The sequence below is a fragment of the Choristoneura fumiferana genome, chromosome 29 (genome assembly GCF_025370935.1).
Source record: "Choristoneura fumiferana chromosome 29, NRCan_CFum_1, whole genome shotgun sequence".
NCBI classification, from domain to species: Eukaryota; Metazoa; Arthropoda; class Insecta; order Lepidoptera; family Tortricidae; genus Choristoneura; species Choristoneura fumiferana.
Genome location: NC_133500.1, coordinates 5,398,413 through 5,421,165, shown reverse-complemented (window position 1 = coordinate 5,421,165; position 22,753 = coordinate 5,398,413). Strand labels below are relative to the sequence as shown.

Here is a 22,753-nt window from a genome sequence, read left to right as displayed (position 1 = left end):
CTAGCTAATCTTTATGTTTAAAGATTTTAGTTGCTAGGCTATGAACAAAAGCTAATAAGATGACCATTAAAAAAATCAGAAAAATATAACGTTTAAATGGGAAAAAAATTATGACAAACGATGATTCGGACAAACAATACGGTATGACTAGCGAAGAGTATGCGAACATTAGCGCTCCCGTGGCAATTATATTGCCGGTACACATTTAAGACTAATTTACTATCTCTTGTCCACAGAGCAAGCATCAGCCTTGGTCGGCGATACAGCGACCCTCAAATGTCGTATAGACGTGGCAGCATGCGGAGAGATGCATAGCGTCAAGTGGTACAAAGATGATGAGCGGATATACGTGTTCTCTGCATCTAAGAGTTCAGCTATCAACAGGCCAGAGGGTGCTATGATGGAAAGGTTAGTGTCTAATACTTATTATTCATAATCATCATCATCATCCCAGCCTATATACGTCCCACTGCTGGGCACAGGCCTCCTCTCAGAACAAGAGGGCTTGGGCCATAGTTCCCACGCGGGCCCAGTGCGGATTGGGAACTTCACACACACCATTGAATTGCTTCGCAGGTTTGTGCAGGTTTCCTCGCGATGTTTTCCTTCACCGCAAAGCTCGTGGTAAATTTCAAATTTTGAAAAACTCAAAGGTGCGAGCCGGGGTTTGAACCCACGACCCTCTGCTTGAGAGGTGATTGGTCGAACCACTAGGCCACCACGGCTTCTTATTGTTGAAAAGTTTTCATGAGGCCGACGCCATCATGAAGAGGCCTTTGGTACCATGTAATATAAAAGTTAAATGAGCATAACTATGGAGATCTATCACCTAATACATCATTTTGAGGATCCTTCAGAGCTGCCCAACTACGAGCCCCAATGCAAAAGAGTTCGTCTACTAGTAAAACTGAAAGTAACGTTTGTTTAAAATTGAAATATAGATTAGTAATACTAAATATAATGACCCGGATAACTCACGTCTTAAATCGAGTCGACTCGTCAAAGACCGGTGGGAGCTGAGAGGGTTCCGGTATATTTACCGTTATAAAAGGGGTGACGGATAAAATCGGACACTTGTTACGCCGAAGATATAGCATCAAGTCGATTTTCCGTCCTCATATGCAGCTCAGACAGTTGGTACGTTCGCCGAAGGATAAGGAGCCCCTGAGTGGCCCCGGGTATATATGATTCCCTGTGCCTGTGGCAAGAGCTATATTGGAGAGACTGGACGAAACGTTTCCACAAGGGTATCGGAGCACATACGCAGTATGAGGAAACAGGACGACAAGGGGTCTGCTGTGGCCGAGCACTCAATGAACTCGGATTCGACGCACTATATCAGATTTGATAAGGTATCTGTACTTGCGAGAGAGAAATTTTTCATTCCGCGGAAAGTGCGTGAAGCCATCGAGATTAGTCGTCGGCCGAATTTCAACCGGGATAGTGGTTGGACGGTACCTCCGAGTTGGAAAACGGTGTTAAATACTCGTGCTGCGTCATCGGTGTGTGTGAACGTACCTTTACAGAGCGATATTGTGAGTGTTGTGTGCTACCCTACATTTGACAGTTGTAATGATGATGAAAACGCGGGTAGTTGTGTGCCGGTGTCAGTTTCGTCGGGTAGTCGCGCGAGCAGAGCGGCGGCGCGCAGTGCGCGTGTTGCAGCAGCCGCTGAGTCGCGTTGCTCCGAAGACGAAGGGCTACGGATTAGCCCGAAACATGTCGAGCTAAACTCGATTTAAGACGTGAGTTATCCGGGTCATTATATTTAATATGAGTGAGTCTCACGGTAGTTTCATGTTCAAAATTAGTAATACTAGTTTAAGAGTAATAAAAATACTATTTACATTATTACTTCATAATCTTTATTTCCAATATAGTATTAAATAATAAAAAAACTTATTTAATTATTATAAAAATAATTCTTCCACCGACGTCCACGCATAAAAGTTCGGCTACCGTAGTAAGTCCCGCAAAATAGTTCGTCTACCACTTAGTTGAATCTTCTTTACTACCAAAACTGCCTTAATTCTCGGCGGCATAGTAGCTATCAATTTTTCACATTATTCTGGAGCTGTTGAAACCCAAACTGACCAATTTTTCTCTTTTAAATCTGCTTTGATCTTGATAGAAACTTGCGTCACTTCTTCTTCATTTTCCACCACAGGGTTTCAAAAGGGAGACAAGTCTGAACTGTTCCGTCGAATGGCCGTCGCTACTCCAACGTAGGGATTGTTTAGAGCTAAGCCAGGCCATCGTCGCCTTTGCTGTGAGACAGGAAGCACCATCTTGTTGAAAAGTGAAGACATTTTGATGTTACAAATTCGAAATGGATGGCAGTAGACTCGTTTCCAAAATGTTTTGGTACTTCACCTCATTAACAGTCCCTCCTACAAAAATTAAATGCTTCCACCGTCATAAATTAAAAAAAAATATGTCGTGGATTACAATAATCAAGCCTGATAGGACTATCAATTGACTATTACAACATCGAGATGGTCTACGGTCGCGGTGCACGTGGAGACGTGGACGGGCTCGTTGGCCGAAGCGTCATTCTTCTTCGGGCTGTAGGGACGACAACACCTGGCTAATGATTCTGTCAGTTCATCTATTATGTTCAGTTATTATTGAAGCTCTCACTCAAGTACCTATATACATCACGAACGCATCCTGACGGCGAGACGGAAGTACTCTCATTCCATCACCATCATCTCATCTCTCTTCTCCGCTCTCGTCGACATAGATATCTTTATATGGTAGACTGCTTTACTTGGTGAAGATCGAAGGTCTGGTGTCCAATGGACGATTAGATATGCAAATAAACTTGGAATACCACCATCTACTGATATACTCGTATATATCTTGCTACAGTTTCGCCTCTCGTGCTATTTTGAAAGAAATGGATATTCAGCCTCCTTCTTATTTATCTTTTCGCTTGCTTGACATTTTTACTACATGTCATGTCGGTGATATCAACCATTTCTAAGTTGTATACTGTCATTATGTTGTCAACATTATTGTACCATTATACCCTTTTGAACCTGTCAATAATATGGCTAATGGAAGCTTTCAAACAATGACAATGCTAACTGGTTTCTAATTTTAAACACTATCTCCCCATGCAATAGACACCCTGCTGTCTAGACAGGTAATCAATATTTCAGTTTGATTGTACTTTAAAATATGTATGACCGATGTTGAAGCAATAAGGTTTTAAATAAGCTTAGTCTGCGGTCGAAGAACTGATAGAATGTGTAATGAAGGCTGGTATTTAGGTATCGTATTAGGTATTACACTATACAGGGTTTCCCACAGCTGTGCCGCATGTAGCTTAAACGTGAAAAGTAGCTTAAATATTGTAGATAGAAAATTTGAGAACGATTTAAACTGAATTCATTTGTTTGATTATCTCCTGTCTGTACCGGGAAACGAATTTCCTGAAATCATAAATGTTATTACTTTTATATAGGTGTTATGTTGTTATGAAAAAAAATTGCTTTTGTGGAGTCACTTGATCGGTACGATTAAAGTCGATTTCCGGGAATTAAAAAAAAAAGAATCAATCATACGGTTTTCTTCTAAATAAAAAAAAAACAAGAAAATACCAATAAAATTAAAACCATGAAATTTATTTCTGATTACACATTTATAATATCAGAAAATTCGATTCCTGGTTCAGGCAATATCCATAAAAAAATAAAAGAAATGCCTGTAAAATATAAAACAAAATAAGGGTAACTAAAACTACATACAAACTAAAATTATAAATAAAAAAGGTGCCCAAAATCACTGCCAGGTGGTAAGGTGCCCCAGAAGGCTGGCAGCATTACCACGCTGTATGGCAATGCTTAATCTTTGTGCTAAGAAAAAGCCAGCCCTCTGGTCACCCGAAGCCGTAATCAATTTGGACGACAATGATTTAAAAATATTAACAGCACTCAAACCCCGAGGACCCATGGTTTCTACCCCAAACGGCTCAAAAATGTAGGCACTACTGATGCCTACATATTTGCGCCGTTTGAGGCATTCCGCAGAGTCTGCAGCGGCACCGGCCCTGTTGGCTGTAGATGGAAGGTGGGACGGCGCGAGTGTGTTGACGCAAGTGGCGTCCCAAACCAACGGCCGTCCCATTTTCCATGGCATGAGCGTCATTAAGCAGTTTCAAAAAAACAAAGCAATTATTTCTCTATCTACAATGCTTAAGATACTATGTTGCATAGCTGTGGGACACCCTGTATAGTCTGCGATTAATAACTAATAATTAAACGGCAAATCCTTCTTGGTACTGTACTAACCTCTTGTGTCCGTTGATTCGATGCTGGCAGCATAGTTCTAATTTTAAAATAATAATAGGGGACGGACGCAAGGGTGTTAAACAGAAGACTTGTATGCTAGCTGCCAACGTAGGAACGTGATCTTAAAATATACAAAAAATAATAACGAAGTGTTTTTCCATAAACTAAAATATTATCTACATACACAATCGCTTTCTTGTACTTTATTCCTGCCAATACCTTGTCCATCACTCTTTGAAATACTGCTTGCGATGTCTTTAATCCAAATGGCAATACATTAAATTCATATAAACCTGTATGTGTTACAAATGCAGTTTTTTCCTTGCCGGCTCCGAGCTTTAATTGCCAATATCCAGAATTCATATCTAAGTCGGCAAAGTATCGGGCTCCCTGTAAACAACTCAACAAATCCTCAATTACCGGTATCGGATATGAATCACATTTAATTTTTTTATTTAACATACGATAATCCACACAAAACCTTGTGGAACCATCAGGCTTATCCACCAAGACCACAGGTGACGCGTATGGACTCATTGATTCCGAAATGACTCCATTTTCCAACATCTCTTTTACCTGCTGATCAATAATTTCTCTCTGTTTTGGTGACACTCTATATGGGGCTTTATGTACCGGATCCTCATCCATTGTCGTTATTTCCACTAATGTATCTTCATAACACCCCAGTTCGCTAGCCGCGAACGAAAAAGCATCACGATAATGAACCAACAATTTCTTCAACTGCTCTTGCTCCTTGTTCTGCAAATCATTAGAAATATTATATACGATATCCTCCTTCTGCGCGTAATTCAATAAATAATTTTCATTTCTATTTACACTATTTACAAAATAAATATAATCAGTTTGCTTCAGCATATTGACATCTGTCATTGGCACTAATGAGCCCTGGTTATATTCAAATAATCCATTTGATTTTTTTATAAATGGTACCTTGAACTTCTTTTTCAAAATGAGACAATTCTCACTGAAATCTATTACCGCATTATTTTCCTTAAGAAAATTCTGTCCCAAGATCAATAATTCACTAGAGTCATTTATTACATATAAATTCAGATTATAACACACCTTGTCAATTAATCCTGTTAACGTGCATGAGCCTTTGACCGGTATTTGGTTTCCTCCGACGGCACGTAACGGCATACTAGACATACTCACCACATTCAACCTCAACTTGTTTACCAAATTTTCTGAAATCACTGACACAGAAGCACCAGTGTCCACGAGCGCATCATAATTATTGTCCTTGATATTAACTGAAATAAAAGGGGCCATATTTACAAAATCATTCGACATCTTGCTATCTAACCTAATCTTATTCTTCACTACACCTAACCGTACATTACTATTATCTACATGTATATTCTCTTCGAGGCTTTCCGAATTCCACGGTCGCTCCCCCGAAGTTCCTAACGACGTGGAAAGGCATTTGGGTGCGCTCTATACGACGATGAAGGCATTGGTCCACGTTGTATCGGTTGTTGATTGAATTGTCTGGGTCTTAGATCATACCGTCGATTTGGCGTAGCTACTGGAGTTGCACGCGTCGTAAATGGGGTTCTCGGAGTCCCATGCTGCTGTGGCGTATTGGTAAAGTATGGCGACTGATACGTGCTTCTCGGGGTTTGCATAACATTTTGCGGAACGTCCCCCGCCTCAGGAATAACCACGGCCTCACTTGGTCTATATATCGGCAGATTTATATCCTCATGTCCATTTTCTCCGGATACTTCTGAAATTTGTCTTAAGACTTTTTTCAAATCATCCTTCGAATCAAAAATTCTCGTTGCCAACAACATTTTATACTTATCTTGTACTGAGCACAAATAATGTTTCGTAAATTTCGCTTCATCGGTTATATCGGCTTTCTCTGCCAATAAATCTAAATTATAAAAATATTGTATCAAATTCTCGGACTGATTTTGCTTCCGTAGATAAAATAATTGAGTATAATCTACAGCCACCTCAAATTCATTTTTTATCTTGCTCAGTAAATCTTCATAATTAGTGAAAGTAGAGAATTTCGCTTTATACCAAGATGCTGCGGATCCTGTTAGATACGCCGCGATGGCAAATTTCTTTTGATCTGCCGACCAGCCGCGTATTGCTGCTACAGCTTCAAATTGCATAATAAAATCTGACACGTCGCTTGCACCATCGAACGTAGCATTGTTCGCCATGATGAGACCCACTATATATAATAATAAATGCAAACTTTACCTTTTCTTTTCTCGTCGATCCTTACTTACTCAAGGCTTCTTATTATATTATCTCGCTTTGCGCAAGAGGACGGATCTCACTCTTCTTTGTAAAGAGCCGCACCTCCACCAAATTGTAGTGGACGGACGGTCCACTAGCTTAATATTTCCCTATTTTTATTAAGAAAAACACTTCGTTATTATTTTTTGTATATTTTAAGATCACGTTCCTACGTTGGCAGCTAGCATCCAAGTCTTCTGTTTAACACCCTTGCGTCCGTTTCCTATTATTATTTTAAAATTAGAACTATGCTGCCAGCATCGAATCAACGGACACAAGAGGTTAGTACAGTACCTATATAAGAGTAGACGTGCACTTACAAACTTTCGTATGCACTATTATGTGTATGCATTTATTACCTACTCTTTCAGACTAAAGGAGCGGCACAGATATGTATGAAATTTAGTTTGTAGTTAGTTCAATCGTTGGGGGAGAAAAGTTCTCGAATGGCGACCACGAACCGGAAGACGAGGCGTTGGCAGGCCTCCTACCAGGTGGACTGACGACATCGTGAGAGTTGCGGGAAACGTTAATGCAAGTGGCGAGTTGTCGTTCATTGTGGCGTTCTAAGGGGGAGGCCTTTGTTCAGTAGCGGACGTCTTCCGGCTGATGATGATGATGATGAGTTAGTTGAATCTCTGGCATGACATGTAGTCAACTTTTGTATGAGAGAAAGATAGAGAGAGATTTATGAACGTTCTCACGGAAAAGGGAGGAATAGGGAATATACAAGTATTTTTTTATGATTAAATAATAAATATCTTTAGTAGCACATTGGCCAACAGTTTGAATGGGTCCCGACTGTTGAATTTTATGTTCGGACCACTAGACTTGTTTTCTTCTTTTTCTTTTTTAAGACTGTTGTTTTTTAGGGTTACATTCCTCAAAAGGAAAAGCGGAACCCTTGTAGGATCACTTTTCGTCCGTCTGTCTGTCTGTCTGTCTGTCTGTCAAGACTATTTTTCTCAGGAACGCGTGGAGGTATCAAGCTGAAATTTATACCAAATACTCAAGTCAAGTGTAACAAAAATCAAACTTCTAAGGCAACGCAATCAAAAGATACAGCCGTTTATGCTGCAAATTTTCGACATTCGCAAGGGAATCAAAACCAACGAGGTACTTCCCGTGAACTCAGAATCTTGAAATTTGGTACAAAGGAACGTCTTTTAGCACAGACACTGATGTATTAAACTGTAGATCCACAGTCGCGCGTCCGAATATATCCGAGCCAAATGAGCGCCACTTTGGTAAATGTGGCCTTCTTTTTTCTCAGTACGTTGTTGTCAGTGCAAGCGTAACGATGCCCACGTGCGTCTTTAAAAAGTGCAAAAATCACTCGCGAAAACGAAACAAATCTGATGGAATATCATACTTTCAGCGAGTATTTGTTGTTTTTTCTATTAAATTCTAATAATCAGAGAGAAATATTGATTTAAATTAATTTTAAAGCCATTTCTAAATTGCTAATTAAAAGATAAACGTTGCCAGAATTCCACAACATTGACAAATGCCTTGTCTTTGTCACACGCACAGGAAAGCATATCAGTAAAACGAAACAGATAAACAACAGAACATGGAACAAAAGTGTAGTGGAGTTGCCGTCACTCTATTTTATTTACCGAGTCGCCTAGCAACGGGTAGCTATGTCGTTTGAATATTTACCTTGAAGTTTGCGATTTTAATTATGTTTTATAAAGCTTCGATAATATAATGTACTGACTGTCTGACTGTGTGGTTTATTCGTTTTTGTGCAAAATTAATAAAGCAATTTATGAACCACAAACCTCAATGAAGCCAACTTTGATAAAGCGCTCGCCAAATCTACACCGTATTAATCACTATGTTTACCTATTGTTTTTTACACTAAAAAAATCATACTAAGTATTTTAAACTGTTTACAAGGTTTATAATACAGTTTACAATTTATTCACACTAGTCGAGCTTCTTATTATTTAATTACACAACATACGAAGTCCGCCGAATTTCCCGCGAATGAACTGTGCTGACAGACAGCCTGCAATTTTTTTTTGAGCTGCGCGCGGCGTGCGCTGGCAATGGTTTTAGAAGCAAACAGCCAGAACCAAGGAGGATGAGAATTCAAATTGTTTTTTATTCGAAATACTTGCACAAGTGCTTACATTTCGGCGATATTTTTAGAAGCTTTTCTGTAGCTTGCCCTGTTTGCTTATTTATTTATTTATTGTTTGTTTGGGTCAAATCTTGGAAGCTAAATTTGACCCACTTCCAGTGGTCCGATCGACTTGAAATTTGGCATACTTATGTAAATTTTGTGACAATACAATAATCTGGTAGTGACAACTTGGTGGTTCTGTCAGAATCGTCTCTGCAGGAGGGAACTCCTCAATAGTTAATAGTACCGACTTGAAATTTGGTACAGATATGTAGTTTAGACGACAATTCAAGTACAGTCAACAAAAAGTGCATTCGGCAAAAAAGCTTGTATTAAAAATTAAATTTTTAACAAAAACTTATTACAAGCATTATATTTATTTGCAGTGTAATGTAACTATGTTTGCTCGGGTGGAATCTTTCAACTCAAATTTGAAGTGGATATCTTCAACCGATTGAGCTGAAATTTTACACGCATGTATACTTAAATCCGATGACAATGCAATATTATTATAACATGGAGTTGATCTGATGATAAAGCTAGCGGGTGACCATAGGAACTCTGTGATAAACGACACGACCACATCGAGTTTGGACTCGTTTGTCGTCTTGACGAGTACTTCGGTAACCAGGGGCATAAAGTAGGTCTCTAGGTGCAGCGTTTTGGGCTGTGCGTTGATATATCAACAGTCAGTTAGTCAGTTTATTATTTTAATTATATATATATAGACAGTGCCGGATTAGCCCATAAGCAAATTAAGCGATTGCTTAGGGCATCACGTCTTGGGGCCACCATAAACAGCAACAATTTTTTTTTTGTTAGCACATAAAAGGTAAGGCTGTTTGAAAATCCGCTCGCTCGTGCATCCCCATAATCTCTATCGTATTTCATAAATATAATATTTCGTCGTAATAAATACTTATTTAAAATATCGATAAGGGGGGGGGGGCATAGGCGTGCATTGCTTAAGGCATCAAATAGTCTTATATAGATTATCTCGAAAACGGTAAACATTTGGACTAAAGAAAATTAGCTTAAAAGTTACCTTTTAATATTTTTTTTAATTTAATTGACAAAATCTTTTTATTACAAAAGTCCGAATGCATTCTTTGTTCTACAACCTGAATTCGTCCGTCTTAAGAAACGTCAAACTCATCCAAGCAATCTTGCAACGTCGCCTTCAATGTAGCAAGTGAAATTAATCCCTCTGCCTTTTCTGATAAGGCTTACATTCATATTCGAGCATGCGTATGTGAAATTGTGGAGTTAGCTGTCAAGTGTCAAGCGTTGTGGAGTTTTGCCGCTAGCGAAATTCAACTGTAATAGAGTAAAGACTAGGTTCAAATTTCGTCACGTATTCTTTCTATTTGTTTGTGTGGTGGGATCAGTGTTTCTACGCACACGTAAATATTTTTATTAATTGTGAAATATGGCCGCTAGCGAAATTCAACTGTAACTTAGTAAAGACTAGGTTCAAATTTCGTCACGTATTCTTTTAATTAATTTGTGTGGGTGATGATTTTATTTGTTACACAAACAAATAAATAGTTCGGACATTCTTTGATGGGGATTTTGTTTGGCAATGTGTATCTACAGTTTAATACATCAGTGAGCACAGATAAAAATAATAGCGAAAAGCATAAATTTTTATTTACATCATTTAATAAAAATATTTTTAATAATTTTTACGGAACCCTCGGTGCGCGAGTCCGACTCGCACTTCCCCGTTTTTTTTTTCCATTTTTAACGAGAAAATCATACTTGTAAAGTTTGATAGCGATCCAGTTCCCAAGTTTCACTGTGCATATAAAATTCCGTGATAACGGAACTGTAGACAATAATTAGTTTTCTTTCATAGAAATACTCAGTGTCCGTAACAATAACATCTAATAGGGTATAGCGGTGATCAGATTCATTGGATTAATAAGCCCGTTCGGATTTATTAGCATGCGATAATGGACTGCCCTGGACTGGGTACGTTTACCCTACTTTAAATTACATTTCCGTAGCTGGTATTTTAACGAGTGAGCTAGCGACTAGTAAATAATGTATTAACTAGTCATTGCCCAAGGCTTTGCTCGAATTGAAATTCCAGGATTTTTGTAAATTCCCATGGGAATTCCGGTAAATACACTGGTACTCGTACACTTCTTTTACAATATAAAACACAGTAAACCTGGGAAGGATGTAATTAAATGTGATAGTTTTTTTTTTAGTATATTGTATTCTAGGCCACGGAGAACAGATGGCTATTGGGGCCGAAATGTTCATGAATGTAGACTGTGAATCGGCAAGCGCAGCGTAGGACGTCCACCAACGAGGTAGATGGCGGATGGCCTGGTTAAAGCCGCGGGTTCACGGTTGATGCTGGCCGCTTCCAACTGAAGCAACTTTTACACTCCAAGTGCCGGCTAAGCACCAGCAGGGTTCTCTATCGTTTGCCCGAATTTCATATGCCATAATGTATCGTTTTCCGTAATTTGCATTTGACATAAAGTAATTTATTTCTGAAATAGTAAATATTTTCTTCAGAGTTGATATTAAACTAACCTACCCTACTGCATTATTTATGATGACATTTTAAAAAATCCTGAAAAAAGTACGGTTCTATATATTATATGGCAAACGTTGGTATGGCAAGTGAAATTAGGGCAAATAAAATTCGGGCAAATGAAATTCGGGCAAGTAAAAGTATACGCACCAGCAGATTTTCCGATTTCGCCCGGAGGGCGTGGTCATCCGTCGCTTTAGGGAAGCAAAGATAAAAAGCCCTGAATAACTTTTTTTTCGTCATTGTTTTTGTGTTTTAATGTCTTTTTGTGTTGTTTTGTATAATTTGAATTTTACAGCGCTTTTGTTTTACTGTAATGCTGTAATTTTTATTGACAAATAAACAAATAAATCGCTGTATTTAAAGTGAAAGCGATTTTTCTTGCGGTGGTTCTTAGCTAAGTGTCAATCCGTTCTGTCGTTTTTAAGATATTGAACTTTGAAATTATAGATTAGCCTTTGCAACTTTTAAGTTGGTTTGGTTATTAACCTAACTGATACCCGTATCGCATTGCATTTGATAAACTAACCGCACGCCCCATATACGGGCGCTGCCCATTGATTTAAACCTGTAAATATTTGATAATGCGGCATTGCACGTGTCTGCTGGCTGCTGGAAATAAAGCAAACAATGACGTTAGGCAATTACTTATCTATTGGCAATAGCTAATAGTAGATGAATTATACGCTATTTGACAACTCTTGAGTTCACCATTTTCTGTATTTTATTATAAAAATATAGATATTTATAAAAAATAAAAATAGTGGATTAGAGTTCTACAATTTCTGCCAACAAACTGCTATTTGTTTACCTGTCTTAAATCAGTGCGTCCTACCCGTCATGATATACGGTGCCGAAACATGCACGCTCACGGTAGGGCTGGTCCACAAATTTAAAGTTGCTCAACGTGCTATGGAAAGGGCTATGCTCGGAGTTTCTCTGAAAGATCGAAGTCGTAACGAAGTGATCCGACAGAGAACCAATGTTATCGACATAGCCCACCGCATTAGCACGCTGAAGTGGCAATGGGCCGGCCATATAACCCGAAGAACCGATAACCGCTGGGGTAGACGAGTTCTTGAGTGGAGACCACGGATCGGCAAACGTAGCGTAGGACGTCCTCAGACACGGTGGAGCGATGATCTTCGCAGGGCGGCTGGCAAGAGCTGGATGAGAGCGGCCGAGGATCGTGCTCAGTGGCGAGCCATGGGAGAGGTCTATGTGCAGCAGATGATGATGACCTTGTGTATTATGTACAGATTTAGCGAAAAAAAAATATTTTGTAAAAATTGGATATATTCATCAGATAACACAACCTTTCACGCTACCAAATGTTAAACTAAAAAAAATATTTGCTAACAGTAAGAAAAAAATGTTGCTTGTAACATAAATTGAGTGACTACAAAATGAAGGCCTACTGTGGCTAAAAGTTAGGTGATGTCTATGATGATGTTTGGCTAAACGTCAAGTAGCCAAACTAGATCAGCTACCCTTTTTTTTTCAATGTAGATTCAAAGATAATCAATGTTAGAGTTTTGGTTCATATGTAGACAGACAGTACCTACTTTTGTATTGATTCATTTACGTAATACATTAAAAACCCAATTAACTTTGAACGTGAAACTACCATGAACCTCACGCATCGTGAAATAAAGCTATATAATTCACGTACTAAACATCGAGTTTAGCTAAACCAAACGCGGAGCTCCGCGTGGCGTGTGCTCTTGGAGGAAGGACAACGAATTAGACCAAAACACGTCGAGCTACACTCGATTTATTTGGGACATGAGTTATACTGGTTTATTTTACTACTAGCTTTTGCCCCGCGGCTCCGCCCGTTTGATATTCGATTATCGCGCGCTGTTCCCTCGGGAACTGTGCATTTTTCCGGAATAAAAAGTAGCCTATGTCACTCTCGCGCCCATAAACTGTCTCTATGCCAAAAATCACGTCGATCCGTCGCTCCGTTACGGCGTGAAAGATGGACAAACACACAAACATAAAAACACACTTTCGCATTTATAATATTACTACCTTTTGCCCGCGGCTCCGCCCGCGTGGATTTCGGTTATCGCGCGCTGTTCCCTCGGGAACTGTGCATTTTTCCAGGATAAAAAGTAGCCTATGTCACTCTCAGGCCCATAAACTATCTCTATGCTAAAAATCACGTCGATCCGGACGGACAAACATACACACAAACACACACACTTTCGCATTTATAATATTAGTATGGATAACCCAAATAACTTCCTATATACAGTTTCTAAAACAAAGCGTACCCTCATACACTATAATCACTCGTCTCGATTTTTTCCCAACGAAGTAAACCGTTGAAAAAAAACTTCTCGAGATCACAGATCATGCCTCAGCCAATATATCAGGCTATTCTAGTGTAATTTAGACCGTAATTCGTATCAAATAAGTGTCGTTTTACCCTAATGACGGTCACAAATCAAAGTCAGGTAGCTCTAATGTTCAGTGGATTTACTGAAATACCCTCTGATTTATACAGTTGGTGTTTGGAGTGGCGCACACAAGAATCTAGGTCAGGTAATCTATGTCTAAATACTAGTGGCTTGGCGACGTAAAACTCGGCTCCTACTAGGTTGGTAGGTTGCCTAAATTTTTTATATAGCATCAGGATGGCTAGTATGGTAAAGCTTAATATCCTTGTGTCTCAACTTTTTTTAACAATACACAACACTTCTTATTATTACTTCAAAGAGTATTAGTACCAATATAGAAAAAGAGTGGCAACTCTATGGTCAAATTTGCATGTATGGTAACAAGCGCTATCTGGTAGCTAGCTGAAGAACTAAATCTGACATAACACACACACATGTACATGCACGCACACAACAAGCTTAACGTCTATAAAGCCCAGTTTAGACCTGTAAGAAAATTGCGCAACTTGCATTACATCGCGAGGCCGGAAAGCAAACGAGTTTATGGTGGTCACTTCACTTGGTCACCCAAGCGGAGCAATGTAATACAACTTGAAGAAAACAGCAAAAAATCAGATAAACTTAAAAATCATCCGCGAAAGCCAGACAGCCAACATACAGCGGAAAGATGGCTGACAGACTGAATTTTTCAAGTCCCCGTTTGACACATTTGTCAATTTAGTGCTATCATTTTGTCGCCAGAGGCGCTGGCGTGTACGTGAAAAGGTGACATTTTAAGTGTGCCCCCACTGTATTACTTTTTCTAACCTGTGTCATGTGTCACTGCTGTTATAAATAAATTATTTTATTTATTTATTTCTTTCTTTTAGCAGATGTAGTACTTAAGACCTAGACGTGGTCACCAGCTTTGTTATTTTGAATATTATTTCAAAACTATTCATTTAAATTAACAACTTGTACTTTATAAAGTACATTCGGCCGTTATTCTATAATGTACTTCCTTTATAAAGTACGCGAGGGCTCACGAGGGGGGGGACTTAACTCACGCATCTCTCTCTCTCTTTCTTCGGGTTGCCTAATGAAAATGTTCAATTCAAGTCACTGAATACTATCTTTACCCACGGCTTCGCACACGTAAATCATTACGCTTAGATCATCATCATCATCATCATCATGTCAGCCGAAAGATGTCCACTGCTGGACATAGGCCTCCCCAAGGCTCTTCACTCAGACCGGTCTTGTGCTTAGATATTGTAATAAAATTCCGGTATTTTACAAAAAATCCCGTGGAAATCCCAAAAATTACGCCGTTAATTTTACATTTAACCGTTACCCACGACTCTGTTCGCGTAGAATACTGTTTTCACTATCCCGCAGGAACTATGCAATTTTCCGGGATAAAAGCTATCCTATGTTCTTTTCCGGGACGCAAACTATCTGTATACCTAATTTCATCATCAGCAATTAACGTGATGAAGAGTAACAAACAAACACATAAACAAACAGTCTTACAAAATGTCGCATTTATAATATTACTGGGATAGTGGGATCAGTGGGTTTTTTTATTATTAAAGTATAAAAATACACAGTGAACTGTTTCTGTGGCCGTCTTTTTACATTCGTAAAGCTCTTATTCGAGATATAGGATAAACTTTGAATACATTTGGGCAAAACTTGAAAAGGATCGACTTTGTCTTCGTCAATGAAGGTTAAGACTCTTCAGAGTGAATAGATATTTGAATAGCTTTTTGAAATAGAAATAGAAATAAACTTTATTGGAATTATAGACTTTTTACAACTTGATATTGCGAAATTGGAAAAAATTCAAAGGGAAACCCGGCTCAGACCATGTCGAATCATTATGTGTAAAATTCTGTAGCCGCGAATAAAAAAAAACTAGGGAAGGGGGTCACCTCATGTCTTAAAAAAATACGACGTGAAAAAGTTTAGCAACAAAAAAGCGTAAGTCAATAGAACATCACTAAAATTTGATATGGACATATATTTTGAAAAAAATGGGGGAGGCTATGTCCAACAGTGGATGTCTTATGGCTGATATGATAATAATAACGATGATGATAATTTGAGGACATAGCAGTTTTTATCCTGAAATACCCAGAAATCGCAAACAGTCGCAGGCAACAGCTTCTCTAAATATACATCCACCAATACAATACAAGAGTACAGTCTAGTGGTCACCTCCATCAACGTTGTGTACAATTAAGCCTGTTTACAGGCAACACATCGTTTAAAAGCGATCTCCGAACAAAGATCAATATTTTCCGTTGTAAACGCTGGGAACCATCAACAGCGCTGTTTGTTGTTGTAAGCTGCAGTTTGCAAGTTTAGAATAGAGACGGAGTATTGCACATGTATAAGAATAAGCCAGTAATTCTGTAAAAATATGCGTGGGAATCTTCAAAATCATGGGTTTCATTAATGTTGCATTAAAAAAATTGCTAATTCTGTCAGTGACATCCTGGTAGCCAGGATCGTCTCCGCAGGACGGAACTCGGCAACAGATAATGGCATCGATTTGAAATTAGGTACGAAAGTGTAGTTAAGATGACGATGTAAGTACAGTCAACAAAAAGTAGTCAGTAAAAAAGCTTGTATTGAAAATTATATTTTTCTCAACAACTTACTCGGAATACATATGGATAGTAAAGATTGTCATTAATGAACCAACGACCAACGAGATGGACTGGTGACCTGGTTAAAACCGCGAGTTCACAGTGAATGCAGGCCGCTTCCAACTGAAGCAACCGGAGGTCTATGGGGGAGGCCTATGTCCAACAGTGTCCTACGCTGCTACTGCCTGATATGATGATAATGATGACGAATAAAACCGATTAGCATCACACATCCAAATTTCGAACCATGCACTTGAACTATCGCTGGCGAGTAATAAGAAGAGAATATTTTTAATATGAAAATGTAGTCGCTTTTCTCATCCAGCGACAAATTTTTCATTCTAAATACATTCGTTTAGCTACACGATGGCGGTGGCACTAGGTGCCTGAATAATCCCTAATTTAGTAGCTGCCAGTTTCCATCACTATCAAAGCGTCGCTGTCCTCCAACCGAAAACAAACATTACTGAGCGTGGTAACAGCGTGCTGTGACAACTATTGAATCAACGAGCTGCCCATGTTAATTATAGGGCTGTGCCGAAACGATACATTTTTTCTACATTTTAAAGAAAGAAAGAAAATAAAATACATTTATTCACAACAACACAAGGCACAACAATATTATTACAAATAGAAAACACGAAGGATAAAGAGCCAGTACCTACCATCAGTGACACTCGTTTCGCTAATACAGATTTGCACAATAAACTCTAGGACTTAAGATATTACTAACTATGGGATGTTGAGCAAAAAGCGAATGAAACTAAACGAGACTGGTTTCACGGCGTATATACGAGAAAATTAAAAAGTATGAACGGAAAATGTAATAATTCCAAAGGTGAAACAGAAGTACTTGTATTAGTTGCTGCCCTTTTATCGCAAGTTATCACCGCATTTTTTATGAAATTTGTCACAGCACGAAATTTGACACAGGTATTTTGCACGCAATGTTAATTGAATCTAAAACAACCATTGCAGCAGACAAACATCTCTTTATGTTTTTTATCCATGTAAGATGAGTTTCAAATGTTCCCAGATTGGCTAAATACCTATACCTATACAAGTTTTCGGTAGCAAAATATTCCGACCCGAGCTCTATTTGTGGACCAAAATTAGCGCACTCGGGCAGCACAACGCCGATAGTGGTAATTGTGCTGTTTAATTGCTCTAGTTTGCTTGTGAATGGACGAGTATTGTTGATGGAAGATACGGTGGAAGCATTTTGGATCTCCACCGAAAGTAGTTTTATTTTTATTTTACTGCACTTCTCTAAAACCTTTAGTATCTATAGTCCTACTAATAAATAATATTTTTTTATGTTTGTATGTTTGCCTTTTACGCTAAAACGGCTAAATGGGTTGGGATGAAATTTGATATGTAGGTAGCTGGGCATGTGGAACACGTAGTTTAGTTTTCATTCTGATATTCTTACCTCCTGATAACCGATTAGATTATATTAAAGTTCATACATATTGTAGAAACTTCGCACTAGATAGCGCTCCGTAGCTCTTGCTAGCTGTGTGAATAGCCAAAGTAAAAATTTATATTTCAAGTGAAAAATTTTCCCGTTCCTGACCAGTACAGTTTACCGATGAAAGTTTATTTACAGCAAAACTATTATAAAAGGCAAGCAAAACTTTTGTTTTTACTTCCAAGTGTTTCTTTGCTTGATGTTGATATTTCCTGAATCTTAAGAGAAGATCTTTAGTGAAGTTGTAGTTTGTAGTTTGCCTAAAGAATAATTTAAAAACAAGTTTCAAAGAAATTATAAAGATTTTCTTGCTTTTGTGAATTTTTAATAAGTCTTTTTTTTGATGACTGCACCTACTTGTATTGTCGCTCAAAATACACATTCTTACCTAATTTTAAGTCAATTCAGTCATAAAGTGGATGCAATTATATTTGCAAGATTTGACAAAAACAAACATGCAAACAAAAAACATAGCAAGTATAGATGGCTTTTTGAAATTTGGATCGTCATCATTATCATTCCAACCTATCTATGTTTCACGGTTTACTAATGTTTTGGCGAATAACGTTTGGCAACCTTTTTCATTTTGCAACTTTTCATTTCCCAACTGTAAATATTTTAGGATTTTTATAAAACTAACTTAAACTAATCTAAAGGGTTCTACACGATGGCCCAGAAACAACACGCACACAATACATAAACATCACGCCTGTATTCCCAAACAGGGTAGGCAGAGCTCACGAAATGTTACCACTTCGGAACCACTTTTAGCAACTTTAGGTTATAAGTTTGACAAAACGGTACAATAGTGACAGGTTGCTCGCCTGTCGCCTACGGTATACCTTAACCTTTTTTTATTCGACTGGATGGCAAACGAGCATGTGGGTCTTCTGATGGTAAAAGATCACCACCGGCCATAAACATCTGCAACACCAGGGGTATTGCAGATGCATTGCCAACCTAGAGGCCTAAGATGGGATACTTCAAGTGCCAGTAATTTCACCGGCTGTCTTACTTTCCACGCAGAAACACAACAGTGCAGGCACTGCTGCTTCACGACAGGATTAGCCAGCAAGATGGTGGTCGCAATCCGGGCGGACCTTGCACAAGGTCCTACCACCTGCAACCTATATCCTCAGTCGCCTCTTACGACATCCACGGAAGAAATGGAGAGGTGTAATTCTAACCCGACGACGATGCCGATGATGATGATGACCACACGGGACATTTACAGTTTTAGAGCTTACGAAATGAACCAGGTTGCCAAACGTTACGCTGCGAAAAGGCAGTACCCGGTCTCAGTACCAGTTTGCTCTCTTGTTTCTACGCGATCCCAGTGAAGGTTAGAGGCGTCACATGCACTATTGCTTCCCAGGTTTATATAGGTTTCCTTCACCTTAAATCTCGAGGTAACCTTCAAAATATAACTTCACGCATAAATTTTGAAAAAGTCAGAGGTGTAAGCCCGGATTTGACCCCACGATCGTCTGCTTCAAAGGCCGTAGGTCAAACCACTAAGGCCACCTCGGCTTTGGCTTCCGAAGTTTGCCTCATTTTATTGTAAACTTTCTGACTGTGGAAACAACTTTATGCTTGCTTAATTATATTTATGAGGTAAATTAAAGTGCCTGAAGATACAGTCTAGACCAAAATTAATATAAGTAAGTATTTCAAGGTAAATAAAGTAAGTAGATGCTTTTTTACCATCTTTTCATTTTGTTTAGTACCCCATTACTGCCATATACTCGTAATATAACAACTAACAGCTTCATCATACAATCTACTATTATATTACTTATACCTACTAATATCACATCAAACGACACATTTCCCGCACTCATTATGATATTAACTCAATTACCGAGGTGATACGGACATTGCCGAGAGCGGCCGAACGCAGCCGAGAGTGGCCGAACTACAATAATCTGATTAACTAACTCTCTGGTAATGCAGCGACGTGAGTGGAAAGAGAGGCACGTAAGTACCACGGGATGTAATTAAAGATGTAGCGGGAGCGGAGGCGGTTTTAAAACGCTGTGAGCATGTGCACGAAGCACAGATATGTTTATTGTTTAGTTAGTAGGGAAAAAATGATTACTATACGCCCTCACCGATATTAAATTCTTTTATCTACACCCATATAGTAAATCCTCAATTATGCGTTCAAAAACCATAGGTCATGACCAGCATTACGACATTGGATTCTATTATGAACACGGCTGTATCGTAATGGTCATTATCGTAATGAGATTTCATACATCATTACAGCACGGGGGGGGCGACCACGCGCAGCAGCAGGTCGTCGCTGGCGCAGCGACCTGTCGCCCCCGTGTTGTAGTGATGTACGAAATCTCATTACGATACAGAAATCAATATCGTAATGACCATTACGATACAGCCGTGTTCATAATAGAATCGAATGTCGTAATGCTGGTCATTACCTATGGTTTTTGAACGCATAATTGAGGATTTACTATATGGGTGTAGATAAAGTAGTTTATAGTTCAAAGCCCGGGGTGTTAAAAATCGCTGTAAGTTTCTGTTTTAAATTTAATTCTCTTGGTATTGGTTTTCGATCAATATTGTTGATACTGATATTTGATCAGCACGTAGCGATACTGAATTTATGTGCAGTCGTTAGTGGTAACGGAATTAAGCATGATTTTGGATCTAATTGTCCGTGAAAATTATATGTTACGTGGCATCATCACCATCCCAGCATATATACGTCCCACTGCTGGGCACAGGCCTCCTCTCAGAACAAGAGGGCTTGGGCCATAGTTCCCACGCGGGCCCATTGCGGATTGGGAACTTCACACACACCATTGAATTGCTTTGCATCAGTGCCACGCATAATTTATGAACTGTGTGAACAATTTAAAATTGGACGACCGGATGGCCAAGTGGTAAAGAAGCTTGTGAAGCTTGAAGTCCCGGGTTTCATTCCCGGCCGGGGCAGATATTTATACTTATGAATAATACGAATGTTTGTTCTCGGGTCTTGAATATTGTATACGATGTATTTCATCATCATCATCATGTCAGCCGAAAGACGTCCACTGCTGGACATAGGCCTCCCCCAAGGCTCTCCACTCAGACCGGTCTTGTGCTTTCCGCATCCACCGCGATCCCGCGATCTTAACCAAGTCGTCGCTCCATCTTGTTGGAGGCCTACCGACAGCTCGTCTCCCGGATGTACGATGTATTTACTCGTAAGTAAGTATGTATTTATCTATATAAGTATGTTTATCTGTTGCCTATTACCAATAGTACAAGCTTTTCTTAAGTAAGGGATTAGTCAATTAGTGTCAAATTGTTCCATGATTTTTTTTAACATGCACACATGCACATTATGCCGGAAGACGTTGCGGTGGTTATTTTTGCCTTTCGCACCGCAGTGCTGGAGTTCAGAGTTCTTGTTGGCAATAGAGAGCGCTGCTGCCCACTGTCTTACATCAGATCCCTTAGTTGCCATTTAAGAAGACCATCCATCTTTGAATAAACACATAGGCTATTTTTAACCCCCGACGCGAAAAGAGGGAAGTTATAAGTTTGACCGCTATGTGTAGACGTCTGTACAGACAGACCACAGGGCACTGTAGCTCTTAAACGGGTGAATCGGATGCGGTTTTTTTATTTGAAAGCTGGTTCTTAACATGTTGTATCAAAATCGGCTCAGCCTTTTTTGAGATATTGAACTTTAAAATGATTTTATCTCAGCCGATTTATGTATCCTAATGCCGTACTATAAAAACCAAGACCTGTTAAGTATTTTTTTTTGTAAAACTGTTTTATTTGATACCAGCTTTTGCCCGCGGCTCCGCCCGCGTGGTATTTGGTTATCGCGCGCTGTTCCCTGGATTAAAAGTAGCCTATGTCACTTTCGGGCCATAAACTATCTCTATGCCAAAAATCACGTCGATCCGTCGCTCCGTTACGGCGCGAAAGACGGACAAACATACAATAATAATAATAATAATATATTAATGTAGGATGTAAGGCAAACGTCCGAGTGCCCAATGAATAGAACCCTGCCCCTGCTGAATAGTGCCCTGGTAATGACAGAATTATTCCTTTTGGGAGGGGCTGCGTCGCTCGCAGAACAGCATCTTGAGTGCAGTCTATTTCGACGTGGACAGTTCCGCACGTGAATTTCGAAAAACTTAGAGGTGCGAGCCAGGGTTTGAACCCACGACCCTCTGCTTGAGAGGGTTCTGTCAGATTACAACCTTATTTTTTTTTATTTCTTTTATTATTATTTTTTATTCGACTGGATGGCAAACGAGCAAGTGGGTCTAAACATTTGCAACACCAGGGGTATTGCAGATGCATTGCCAACCTAGAGGCCTAAGATAGGATACGCTGTCTTACTCTCCACGCCGAAACACAACATCCTTATTGCTATTATGTTTTTGTGTTTTTATTTTTATTTTTAATGATTTCATTTAATTTTATTTTATACATAATTTGGGTGTACTTTGAATGCCTGAAAATAAAACTTTATTATTATTATTATAAATGACATCTATTGGGATAGTACCCTACGCGTACCCTTACGTAATTTAGTGTGTCATACTTTTACATTATTAATTACATCTGAATTCCAACGTAGAGCTGCTCGATTTGTCGATAGTCAGGCGCTCTCTGGCCTACTCGATCCTTTGGCTTTGCGGAGAGATGTGGCGTCTCTCTGCATATTATATCGCATCTACCATGGGGAGTGTTCTGACGAACTTTTCGAATTGCTGCCTGCGGCTAAATTCCACTACCGCACTTCGAGGAACCGTCTGTCTTTCCATCCTCACCATCTTGATGATTGGCAGTCTAGTACCGTGCGTTTTAAGCGAAACTTCTTTCCTCGCACGACGAAGATCTGGAATCAGCTTACAGCGGCAACATTCCCGGAGCGTTACAATAACTTAGGGATCTTTAAAAACGAGCCTACCAATTCCTTAAAGGGTCGGCAACGCACCTGTGATTCCCCTCGTGT

General features: G+C 39.2%; 1 protein-coding gene across 1 annotated transcript in view; it reads left to right on the top strand.

The window, feature by feature from the left end:
• The window catches only part of nrm (neuromusculin), a 697,165-nt gene that overhangs the window by 304,843 nt on the left and 369,569 nt on the right, over nucleotides 1–22,753 (top strand). Inside the window, exon 3 of the mRNA XM_074109606.1 lies at nucleotides 237–408. Coding sequence (XP_073965707.1) covers nucleotides 237–408 — 172 coding nt within the window. The remainder of the gene's footprint in view (nucleotides 1–236; nucleotides 409–22,753) is intronic.